Below are 13071 nucleotides of genomic sequence, written 5' to 3' on the forward strand. Positions count from 1 at the left end.
AGCCCCCCTCCTTTCCTTTATTTGCTAATGCGCGAAGGCACACCCAAACTCTGATATCATTAACCAATTAGTAGACAATTACTAGGCAATTAGTATGCTGTGCCTACTCATAATTGGTTAAAATCACAAGATGCACACTGATGATGTCATTGGAAACACTTATCTTCCTCTATCTTTTTTACTACAAAACACAAAAACGCAATTTCCCTTGAAGTCAAAACTAACTCAGTGTTCTTGGTATGCAACTGCAGTGTAGATTTGGCCTTGTGTTTTAGGTTATTGACCTGTTGAAAGGTGAGTGGATTTGCCCAAAAGATAACACTGTATTCAGGACAAAAAGTAAATTGCTTTGCCACATTTTTGTAGTATTACTTTAATGCCATGTTGCAAACAGGATGCATGTTTTGCAGTTGTGTAAAGTACTTAAGTAAAAATACTTTAAAGAACTACTTAAGTAGTTTTTGTGGATATCTGTACTTTACTTTGCTATTTATATGCTGCTCAAAAAAATAAAGGGAACACTTAAACAACACATCCTAGATCTGAATGATATAAATAATCTTATTAAATACTTTTTTCTTTACATAGTTGAATGTGTTGACAACAAAATCACACAAAAATAATCAATGGAAATCCAATTTATCAACCCATGGAGGTCTGGATTTGGAGTCACACTCAAAATTAAAGTAGAAAACCACACTACAGGTTGATCCAACTTTGATGTAATGTCCTTAAAACAAGTCAAAATGAGGCTCAGTAGTGTGTGTGGCCTCCACGTGCCTGTATGACCTCCCTACAATGCCTGGGCATGCTCCTGATGATGTGGCGGATGGTCTCCTGAGGGATCTCCTCCCAGACCTGGACTAAAGCATCCGCCAACTCCTGGACAGTCTGTGGTGCAACGTGGCGTTGGTGGATGGAGCGAGACATGATGTCCCAGATGTGCTCAATTGGATTCAGGTCTGGGGAACGAGCGGGCCAGTCCATAGCATCAATGCCTTCCTCTTGCAGGAACTGCTGACACACTCCAGCCACATGAGGTCTAGCATTGTCTTGCATTAGGAGGAACCCAGGGCCAACCGCACCAGCATATGGTCTCACAAGGGGTCTGAGGATCTCATCTCGGTACCTAATGGCAGTCAGGCTACCTCTGGCGAGCACATGGAGGGCTGTGCGGCCCCCCCAAAGAAATGCCACCCCACACCATGACTGACCCATCGCCAAACCAGTCATGCTGGAGGATGTTGCAGGCAGCAGAACGTTCTCCACGGCGTCTCCAGACTCTGTCACGTCTGTCACGTGCTCAGTGTGAACCTGATTTCATCTGTGAAGAGCACAGGGCGCCAGTGGCGAATTTGCCAATCTTGGTGTTCTCTGGCAAATGCTAAACATCCTGCACGGTGTTGGGCTGTAAGCACAACCCCCACCTGTGGACGTCGGGCCCTCATACCACCCTCATGGAGTCTGTTTCTGACCGTTTGAGCAGACACATGCACATTTGTGGCCTGCTGGAGGTCATTTTGCAGGGCTCTGGCAGTGCTCCTCCTGCTCCTCCTTGCATAAAGGCGGAGGTAGCGGTCCTGCTGCTGGGTTGTTGCCCTCCTACGGCCTCCTCCACGTCTCCTGATGTACTGGCCTGTCTCCTGGTAGCGCCGCCATGCTCTGGACACTACGCTGACAGACACAGCAAACCTTCTTGCCACAGCTCACATTGATGTGCCATCCTGGATGAGCTGCACTACCTGAGCCACTTGTGTGGGTTGTAGACTCCGTCTCATGCTACCACTAGAGTGAAAGCACCGCCAGCATTCAAAAGTGACCAAAACATCAGCCAGGATGCATAGGAACTGAGAAGTGGTCTGTGGTCCCCACCTGCAGAACCACTCCTTTATTGGGGGTGTCTTGCTAATTGCCTATAATTTCCACCTGTTGTCTATTCCATTTGCACAACAGCATGTGAAATTTATTGTCAATCAGTGTTGCTTCCTAAGTGGACAGTTTGATTTCACAGAAGTGTGATTGACTTGGAGTTACATTGTGTTGTTTAAGTGTTTTTAGCAGTGTATTTGTGTTACTTTTACTTTTACTTCACCACATTCCTAAAGAAAATGATATACTTTTCACTCCATACATGTTCCCTGACACCCAGAAAGTTACATTTTAAATGCTCAGTAGGACAGGAATATTGTCAAATTCACGCACTTATCAAGAGAACATTCCTGGCCATCCCTACTGCCTCTGATCTGGTGGACTCAATAAAAACAAATGCTTCGTTTGTAAATATGTCTGTGTTGGAGCGTGCCCCTGGCTCTCTGTAAAAATAAAACAATTTAGAAAATGGTGCTGTCTGGTTTGCTTAATATGAGGAATTTGAAATTATTTATATTTTAACTTTTGATACTTACAGTACCAGTCAAAAGTTTGGACACACCTACTCATTCAAGGGTTTTTCTTTATTTTTACTATTTTCTACATTGTATGATAATAGTGAAGACATCAAAACTATGACATAATACATATGGAATCATGTAGTAACCAAAAAAGTGTTAAACAAAGCAAAATATATTTTACATTAAAGATTCTTCAAAGTAGCCACCCTTTGCCTTGATGACAGCTTTGCACACTCTTGACATTCTCTCAACCAGCGTCATGAGGGATACTTTTCCAACAGTCTTAAATGAGTTCCCACATATGCTGAGCACTAGCTGGCTGCTTTTCCTTCACTCTGCGGTCCAACTCATACCAAACCATCTCAATTGGGTTGAGGTCAGGTGATTGTGGAGGCCAGGTCATCTGATGCAGCATTCCATCACTCTCCTTCTTGGTCAAATAGCCCTTACACAGCTTGGAGGTCTGTTTTGGGTCATTGTTCTGTTGAAAAACAAATGATATTCCCACTAAGCGCAAACCAGATGGGATGGTGTATTGCTGCAGAATGCTGGGGTAGCCATGCTGGTTAAGTGAGCCTTGAATTCTAAATATATCGCAGACAGTGTCACCAGCAAACATACCTCCTCCTCCATGCTTCACAGTGGGAACCACACATGCGGAGATAATCCGTTCCCCTAATCTGTGTCTCACAAAGACACAGCGGTTGGAACCAAAAATCTCAAATTTGGACTCATCAGACCGAAGGACAAATTACCACCATTCTAATGTCCATTGCTTGTGTTTCTTGACCCAAGCAAGTCTCTTCTTATTATTGGTGTCCTTCAGTAGTGGTTTCTTTGCAGCAATTTGACCATGAAGGCTTGATTCAAGCAGTATACTCTGAACAGTTGATGTTGATGTGTCTGTTACTTGAACTCTGCGAAGCATTATTTGGGCTGCAATCTGAGGTGCAGTTAACTCTGATGAACTTATCCTCTGTAACTCTGGGTCTTCGTTTCCTGTGCCGGTCCTCATGAGAGCCAGTTTCATCATAACGCTTGATAGTTTTTGCAACTGCACTTGAAGAAACTTTCAAAGGTCTTGAACTTTTCCTCATTGACTGATCTTCATGTCTTAAGGTAATGATGGACTGTCGTTTCTCGTTGCTTATTTGAGATGTTCTTGCCATAATATGGACTTGGTCTTTTACCAAATAGGGCTATTTTTTGTATACCACCCTTACTGTGCCTTGTCATAACACAAATGATTGGCTCAAACGCATTAAGAAGGAAAGAAATTCCACCAATTTACTTTTCACAAGGCACACCTGTTAATTGAAATGCATTCCCGGTGACTACCACATGAAGCTGGTTGAGAGAATTCCAAGAGTGTACAAAGCTGTCATCAAGGCAAAGGGTGGCTGCTTTTAAGAATCTCAAATATAGAATATATGTTGCTTTGTTTAACACTTTTTTGCTTACTACATGATTCCACATGTGTTATTTCATCGTTTTGATGTCTTCACTATTATTCTACAATGTAGAAAATAGTAAAAATAAAGAAAAACCCTTGAATGAGTAGGTGTGTCCAGACTTTTGACTGGTACTGTAAGTATATTTTAGCAATTCAATTTTCTTTTGATACTTAAGTATATTTAAAACAAAATACTTTTAGACTTTTACTGAAGTAGTATTTTACTGGGTGACTTTCATTTCACTTGAGTCATTTTCTATTAAGGTATTGTTACTTTTACTCAAGTATGACAATTGGGTAATTTTTCCACCGCTGATGTTCTGGAATATTTGTATTCTGTACAGGCTTGCTTCTTTTCACTCTGACAATTAGCTTAGTATTGGGGAGTAACTACAATGTTGTTGGTCCATCCTCAGTTTTCTCCTATCAGCCATTAAACTCTGTAACTGTTTTAAAGCCACCATTGGCCTCATGGTGAAATCCCTGAGCGGTTTCCTTCCTCTCCGGCAACTGAGTTATGAAAGACGCCTACATAGCTCTGTCATAAGAGTTATATAATAACACATTAATAACTGAATGGGGGCTCTGAATGCCAAAAAATGACCTCTAAATAAAGCAAGTGATTAATAATGTGATTTAACATGGAGTACTTCTGCGAGCGGACACCAGTTCTCTGGTTTTCAGCTGTGCTGCAGTGTAGTAGATGATTATCAGCTGTGCTGTAGTGTAGTAGATGATTCTCAGCTGTGCTGTAGTGTAGTAGATGATTATCAGCTGTGCTGTAGTGTAGTAGATGATTATCAGCTGTGTTGTAGTGTACTATATGATTATCAGCTGTGTTGTAGTGTAGTAGATGATTCCCAGCTGTGCTGTAGTGTAGTAGATTATTTTCAGCTGTGCTGTAGTGTAGTAGATGATTATCAGCTGTGTTGTACTGTAGTAGATTATTATCAGCTGTGTTGTAGTGTAGTATATTATTATCAGCTGTGTTGTAGTGTAGTAGATGATTATCAGCTGTGCTGTAGTGTAGTAGATGATTATCAGCTGTGCTGTAGTGTACTAGATGATTCTCAGCTGTGCTGTAGTGTAGTAGATGATTTTCAGCTGTGTTGTAGTGTAGTAGATGATTATCAGCTGTGCTGTAGTGTAGTAGATGATTCTCAGCTGTGCTGTAGTGTAGTAGATGATTATCAGCTGTGCTGTAGTGTAGTAGATGATTATCAGCTGTGCTGTAGTGTAGTAGATGATTATCAGCTGTGCTGTAGTGTACTAGATGATTTTCAGCTGTGCTGTAGTGTAGTAGATGATTATCAGCTGTGTGGTGGATGACTCTCAGCTGTGTTGCTGTGTGGTGGATGATTCTCAGCTGTGCTGCTGTGTGGTGGATGACACACAGGTGTTTATGTGAGACTTTTGTTGAGTTTATTAGGATCCCCATTAGCTGTTGCATATGCAGCAGCTACACTTACTGGGGTCCACAACAGAGGTGTACTCAGAAAAACACCCTAAATCAACAGCCAGGTATTAAAACTCTTCCTTGATTGTCTGGAAAAGTTGAGAGCAACATAGTGAACAGGACAAATAAAGGGAGAGAGTGAATAGCAAAAAAAACATCTTCATCTTGCCTAGCCATCTTGTCTCAAGAGGACCACAATGGGAGTAAGTCCCAGACTTTATTGTGTGTTATCCTCCATGATTTAACAATGGGAGTAAGTCCCAGACTTTATTGTGTGTTATCCTCCATGATTTAACAATGGGAGTAAGTCCCAGACTTTATTGTGTGTTATCCTCCATGATTTAACAATGGAAATGAGTCCCAGACTTTATTGTGTGTTATCCTCCATGATTTAACAATGGAAATAAGTCCCAGACTTTATTGTGTGTTATCCTCCATGATTTAACTCATGTGCATGTATGGCTTTTTCAAGTTTTATGTGTGTTTGTTTTTTAAAATGGTGGAATGAATGAACTGAACTAAAGATGCAGTAGTGCTATGAATGACTATGTTGGTACAGGAAGTCACAAATAGACTGAAGAACATGATCAGTTGAGCAGGTTTTTTACAGTTGGATGGGAGCAAAAGCCTGCATACCCAGTAGCTCTCCAGGACTGGAGTTGACCACCGCTGACCTGCAATGTTCTTTTAAAGGTGTCATGGTTAAAACAGGGTGGAGGAACAACGCTTGGTTTTTCCTTTTAGTTCTGAGCTTGGAAGGGTTGCTGCCATAACTGGTGACAGACGAAAACTTGAGACCGATCACATCCTGCCAGTGTATCACGCGTGTGTGTGTGTGTGTGTGTGTGTGTGTGTGTGTGTGTGTGTGTGTGTGTGTGTGTGTGTGTGTGCCTGTGTGCGTGCATGCGCGCATCTACTCTGTGCAAGTCTCAGAGTCTCGTAGAGGGATGCGTTCACAAGTCATTAAATGGACTTAATGAAATTTCACGAGGCCAAAGGCAAGACGAGGATCTTTTCACTCTGACCGAATCAGTGTCACCTCTCTCGCTTTGTTCCATACATCAGTGTGTGTGTTCGCCGCTCACTGCTACACTCTCTACATCGAAATGGCTCAAAAACAGCTTTTCTTGCTCATGGGTTGACCTCTTGCCCTTGATGAATGTGTTCCCCTTGCAGGGTGTGAGTTCACTGCTGAATGGCCTGTTTTTGTCATTCTGTTCAACAGCGTATAGCTGGGCTTTGAGGTAGGGGTCCCCACACATTATAGGATTCAAGTGCGTTTGACCTTTGCAGAGAACAATGGCGAAAGGTATTTCATTGTTATGGCCTCTTTGATGCTGTGAGAAGTGTGTTTATGTGAGCCCCGTCTGTGTTTTCAGTTGTTTTCTGGTATCTCAAAGGCATGACAGATGCTCTTCTAGGGCGTTCCGTTTTGGATGGATGTTCGGGGGGGGTGTGTGTGTGTGTGTGTGTGTGTGTGTGTGTGTGTGTGGTGTGTGTGTGTGTGTGTGTGTGTGTGTGTGTTCTCTTTTGCCTCATAGCTTCTCCATCAGACAGACAATAAATAATACACAGCTGACATTACAGTCTATGATCATCCCTTTTCAACCAAAAATACCTAACCCTGGTGGGGTAACAATATAATACAATTTATAGAACATATTTATCAATGTTAAATGAAGACAACATAGCATTGCCGATGCACACATCCATTAGTATGTCATACATGTCAATACGTATCGACAAATGAATCATCGTTGTTGTTCTCCCTCGTCGTTCAGAATGCCCAATACTGGTTCTGATGATTTGTGAATGAACGTGATGGGAATTCCAGCCGTCTGTCATTGAATTACCATGTGTGGAATACTGATTCCTGTAGTGTGTGTGTGTGTGTGTGTGTGTTTTAGTAGGGGTGAAGCCAGGGCTTGCTTTCATCTCATGCTGATTTCAGTCTAATTAAATTTGGCACGTGGGGAGATGGATGGATCAGTCCTGTCTAATACATGGTTCTCTGTCTGTCCCAAACATGGCATTATCCAGGGGGAAATCCATTCGCTGCAGGCTATTCAGAGCCAGATCTCTCTCTCTATCTCCACTCTTCTCCATCACAAACCTGTTCTTTCAACTAATACTACTGGGTAGTCAATATCTGCCCATGCTACAAAGGAAGAGTAAGGCTTTCCCTCCAAAAATGTGACTTTTATCCGCAAACCATACGCCTAATGTGAAACATAACTCTTAAGAGCAGGGTGTTGACCCTGGTTGCTTCTGTGTGTTGCTCTGGATGTGAATCTGTTAGATGACTAATGTGATGTAGTTGTTGAGAGGTTTCACTACAAGTATATTGTATGTTATAAATATTCAACAACAAAAAAGTTACAAATAAGAAAAAAATGGTGTGTATTCCCCTTTTCCATGATGGGAGGAGCTTATGACAATACCTGCTGAAACCCTCTCCAGATTAGCCGACATTCCAGATGATCATCCAGTACATCTGGTGAAAGCCAGATTACAACAGAATAACATGTCAGATCGCTGATATTCCATCAATTCCACTCCCCTATTTGACCTAGATAGTCTGTGTGTATGCATTAATATGTGCCTTTAAAAAAGTATGTAGTTCTGTTCTTGTCTATTAATGTTCTGTATTATGTCATGTTTCATGTTTAGTGTGGACCCCAGGAAGAGTAGATGCTGCTTTTGTAACAGCTAATGGGGATCCTAATAAAATACCAAATGCCAGTACTCTCCTGCTCAAAGGAATGCCAGCTCTTGCAGATGCAGGGAAATAAAAATGTGACTAAAACAGGTTTTGATTTCTCTCCATTTGTGGGGGGAAACATGACAGTAATTTTGAGTTGAATCTACAAAGTAGTGCAGCAATGCCAAAAGGTAGCAATGCCCAAATGACCAAAAGGTCAAATGTAAGCAAAGTTTCTACCTTATAAGATGTTGACAATACTGTCAGCACATCCATAGTGAAATGAATTCTCTGCTAATATGTAGAAATAAACACACCCCATTCAATTATTCTGTACAACTAGAAAGGTAACTGTATTCCAAATCAATACACATGAAATAGCTGTATGATGTACGCCATTTATGATACAATGGCTTTATGATCATGTTTATATGGTTTGAGTAAAGCTGATTCAAAACAATGATACGAAACAAATAAATATACTTTTGACGACAGACACAAAACTGGTTTGCAGATACAGTTTTTAATGTATCACAACAATGAGCAACAAACATACTTGATGAACTAATTCCAGAAGTTGTTCAAATACCATCTACAATAAACGTCATTTCAACTATGACAACAGGTCTGTGACAAAAATAAAAAATAAAAGTTTCAAAACCATGTTATTACCGTGTGACGGTACAGTTGAGACCTCAAACATTACAGTAACAAAAACTAATGAGACTACTCTCTATATATAAAACATCAATAACATTTTTGGTTTAGTTTATTTAAAGTTTTAGCCATAGGGGCTTCTTCTTAGTAAACCCTCAGGATGCATTTCCTATGTAACCAGGACGTAGAATACATATTGTGTAGGATATGATTGCGCCGTGAAAATCCCTTTTGACATCCAGAAGAAAACAATCCCAATATCAACCTTTTGAAGGCTGTCCTCTCTTTAGCGTGACACAATCCATCCGTTTTAAACAGTTTTTTTTTTTTATTCTTTCTTTCTTTTTGGCTGCTGTGCAGTTGCAACATTTATGTACAGTTCGTTATGTTATCGGACCATCCTTTTGGTTGTTGGTTTGTTAGCTTCTACCAGTCCTTTAGTGTGGGAAGCATTGTGTTTGCTGCTAACATCTTAGCACGTGATGCTAGCTGACAGTTCAGTCTGGCAATGCTTTAGCCACATTGAGGGGAAAGGCAAGAAGCCAGGTTGTGAAAGCCTTTGGGATCAGGACAGTCGTTGGTGTTTGTACAATGGCAGGATTGCACCTATACGGAGGCCAGGACGTCTCTTATGAAACACAATCATAAAAGTGTCTTCAGGATCAAAGTAAATGTTAAAATACTAAAAATCCAAATCAGAACAATTAAAAAGTTTCACACAAAAAAGAGAATAAAAAACTGAGACATTTTGCATTTAAACTTTGAACGGAAAAACAAAAACACCTGTACTATAATAAGACGCAAGAGGAAATGTTACTGGATTTCATCGTTTGAAACAATAACTAAGCATGATTTGATTTTAACCTGTCAAACAGTTGCATTACATGCTACTTGTTCATCTCAGAATAGGAAATACCAAAAGCAATACAGTTTTGCATTTCTTCATATTAATAAATTTGTACCATGCACAGCCAACTACGAATATGTACAACAGCTTAGCTCTCTTTGTTCACAAGCCTTTTTCTTTCATACAAATAGCCTCTTGTTACTTTGGAATGAATCACATTGGCTTATCTTACCAAACTAGAAAGTGATTCGTAAAAATGTAACACCCTTTGACAGCTTTCACATTCTTTAAGTTCCACTGCAAAATAAAAGAAGACAAAAACAAAATGAACATAGAATGAAAAATGAAAACAGCAAAGCAAAGCGATCCATGGGTCAGTATTCAGTCTGTTGGAGAATTTATGGCGAGCAAAAAATTACATTACACAGTAGCAGCAACATTTTGTTATAAGGTAATACTTTGTAATGCATAAATGTCTAAAATAAACTGAAAAATTTGGGTTGACTTTTCATGATTTATCAACTGAAGTGTCCGGAAAATGTATGCGAGGACGAAGACCTATGCACTAAATGACAGTGTATAGGTTTAACACTATTATCAGTCCTACAAGCACTGGGGAAAACGTTTCATTATATCAAATACATGCTGTAGTCCCCCTTTTTAAAGCAGCATATTTGCTTATGCAAATATTCATACCTTTTGTTAAAAAACAACAACATTTTGACCGACTTATACTTTAACAGCTTCAAGTATACAGTACTACTTTTATGGATGCACCAATTGTTAAATAGGTTACTGGGTTGTTAGGTGTCAATCCTCTTAACACATGTGGACCAAAATGCTGCTGCAATAAACACAAAATAATAATTAAAACAAACAAACATACCAACGGAAAAAATCTATTAAATTAACACATGGGTCTACCAAAATAATACGACTAATAAAAAACAGACAAAAACTAAATAAGTGCACTATAGTCCAGACACAAGCAGGTACCATAACAGTACAGCAATTCACACATGAAAAATGTCTTATTCACATAATTAATTCTCAAGAGTGTATAAAACTAGAGTTATTACCTCTTCAGAAAAGGGTGTGAGCAGAGGTACATGAGAGAAGGTAAGAGTTGGCACAGATTAGTATATTCTACAAGAGAAAAAGGTGGTTGGATATAGACACAGTTTGTTGTAATACAAACTGGAAAACACAGGGGAATCATACACATATACTTCACCATTCTAAAATTCCCTCAGTGGCAAAACCATACTGTCTTTGTAGGGTGGAAACTAAAAGGATATGCACGTTGTCCATTGTAACAGTAATATTGTCTCTCTTGGTACTCTACACACATCAAGGAAATGCGTCCGATAAAGCTTGACATGTTTTGGTTAAAAGCCAAGTGTACCCAGGCTCGTTGCTGCTTTAACAAATGAGAAATGTTATGTTCTGACCTGAGAATTTAAAGCTACTGAATTACACCTATCTAGACTAAGAGAGATTCTCTTTGAGGGTTTTCTGGATCGTCATCCCATACAGTACATGCTAGCATTTGGAAAACAATCCAGCTGAGGTGCAATTTGCTATCATGAGTTTTTGGCTTGAAACAAGCTCCACGGGGGAGCCTGAGAGATCTTTTTCTACTCCATGTTTTTGTATACAATATAAGCTCAGTCAAGCATCTGCAACAGTTCTGTCCATAACAAAAATCTATCAATATCTTGCCAGCATATCAATATGGGAAAAACAATCCTGAGTCAATCATTTGGTACTGTAATTTTTTGGGTTAGAGAAACTTTGGAACTGCAGTTTAAAAGTCTTATTTTTGTATTTTATTTTTTTTAAAGCAAGGGATCCTATTTTTCACCTCCTACACACTGAACATATCCATTCTGATACTGCTGAAGCCTGCGTCTAAGCCGGAGGTTGGCTTAGCCTTGGCCTCCAACACCTTATCTAAGTCATCCAGCTTCTGGCTTAGCTCGTTGTCAGACTCATCTGAACAATTCTTGTTGGGTAGGGAGGTGGGAACCCCTGAGACGCTGCTGCAGGACGTTGAGGTAACCATTAGAGGCAAGGAAAGGGGAGGAAGAGGAAGAGGAGAAGCAGACGGGGAGGAGGAGGAAGAAGCAGCTTTCCGGGCGGTGGCCTGGAAAAGGATATTTGGCCAGGACTTGATGGATAAGCGAGACAGATGGGGAAAGGTGTTATTAGAAGGAGGAGCTGCAGACTGCGAGGTAGATGTGGTGTTGACAGGAGTAGGTGTGCAGACAGAGTGAGGTAATAATCTAGCATGCTCTTTGGCATTTCTCATTGCTTGTTTGATTGTTTTCTCTTTGTGCAAGCTCGACTGGAGGTGTTGGCCAAGTGCTTCATTCCCGTTGACCACCACATTACAGGCGATGCACGTGTACTTGCTCACTGCCTGTCTAAGAACTGTCTCCTGCGGGTCTGGAAAGGGGTTTCCGAAGTAGCAGAATGACTTCTGGTGATGCACTGCGGAGCCCTCATCGCCGAATACCTTATGGCACTTCCTGCATATGAACTCGTGCTTGACAGATGGAACAATGAAAGCGTCAGGAAAGTCTGTGGTACTTTTGGTTTCTGTTGGCGATTCTACTTTTGTGCTTTCTGTCAAAGAGCCTTTGTTGTTGTTGGTGTCATCCATAGATTCTTTTGGTTTGAAGGAGTTGGAGTTGCTCTGCACACATGGTGAAGATGCCTTCACAGGGGTTGGCTTCTGCTTCTGCTTCTGCTGCTGCTGTTTATGATGCTGATGTTGTTGCTCAAGCTGCTGCTGCTGCTGCTGCTGCTGCTGTTGCTGCTTCTGCAGGGAGTCCTGGAGAGACTGCTGGTACTGCTGATACTGCTGCAGGAGGGCAGTGGGATTCATCCCCGCCATGGCGGCCTGCGGGATGGCAGCAGGTCCGTATGGGAATAGGTTCTCCATTCCGCCGAACGGAGGGAAGTATCCCCCCGCCTGCATTCCTCCAAGGAGCTGGGGCGAAAAGCTGTTGGCGAAGCCCGGGAGGAAGTAAGGCAGGAACTGGCCTCCCAGGAAGGAGCTTGGGTCTGTGGCGCCGGCCAGAGCGTTCTGAAGAGCCTGTAGTTGAGCGGCATCCAGATGGCCTTCACTTCCTGGCTTGCCCATGGCTGGAGACGGCTTTTCCCTCTTCTTGTTGTTGCTGACGTTGGGGGTCTGTGGACGGCCGCCATTCTCCGCTTCTCTTTCCTTTGCCTTCTTCTGGTGGTGCGGTTTCTCCACTGATTTCTTGCTGCTGCTGTTGTTGCTGTCTCTCTCTTGGTATTTTCTGTGCTGCTCAATGTGGTTGGTTGAAGTCAGAGGGATGGAGGAAACAGAAGGAGGTGGAGGAGGAGGAGGAGGTGGAGGAGTCTGCAGAAGAGTCTTGGTTGGGGTAGTGCTGAGAGACATGGCAGGAGAGGGGGTGGCTGGGGTGGGGAACCCAAGCATACCAGCACCAGGAGACGCTAAAGCTGAAATACAGTGGTATAAATTATATTGAATTATATTCACCCTAACATTACTATTGAAATAGTGTTCAGTATGAC

General features: G+C 41.5%; 1 protein-coding gene across 4 annotated transcripts in view; it reads right to left on the reverse strand.

The window, feature by feature from the left end:
• Nucleotides 1–8504: 8504 nt before the first annotated feature.
• Nucleotides 8505–13071, reverse strand: part of zfhx4 (zinc finger homeobox 4) — a 120795-nt gene continuing 116228 nt past the window's right edge. For all 4 annotated transcript variants that reach the window (XM_045702078.2, XM_045702079.2, XM_014157162.3 and 1 more), the window contains exon 12: nucleotides 8505–12996. In XM_045702078.2, coding sequence (XP_045558034.2) covers nucleotides 11372–12996 — 1625 coding nt within the window. In that variant the 3' untranslated portion in view covers nucleotides 8505–11371. The remainder of the gene's footprint in view (nucleotides 12997–13071) is intronic.

This window comes from Salmo salar, chromosome 19 (assembly GCF_965601325.2).
Source record: "Salmo salar chromosome 19, fSalSal1, whole genome shotgun sequence".
In the NCBI taxonomy this organism is placed as follows: Eukaryota; Metazoa; Chordata; class Actinopteri; order Salmoniformes; family Salmonidae; genus Salmo; species Salmo salar.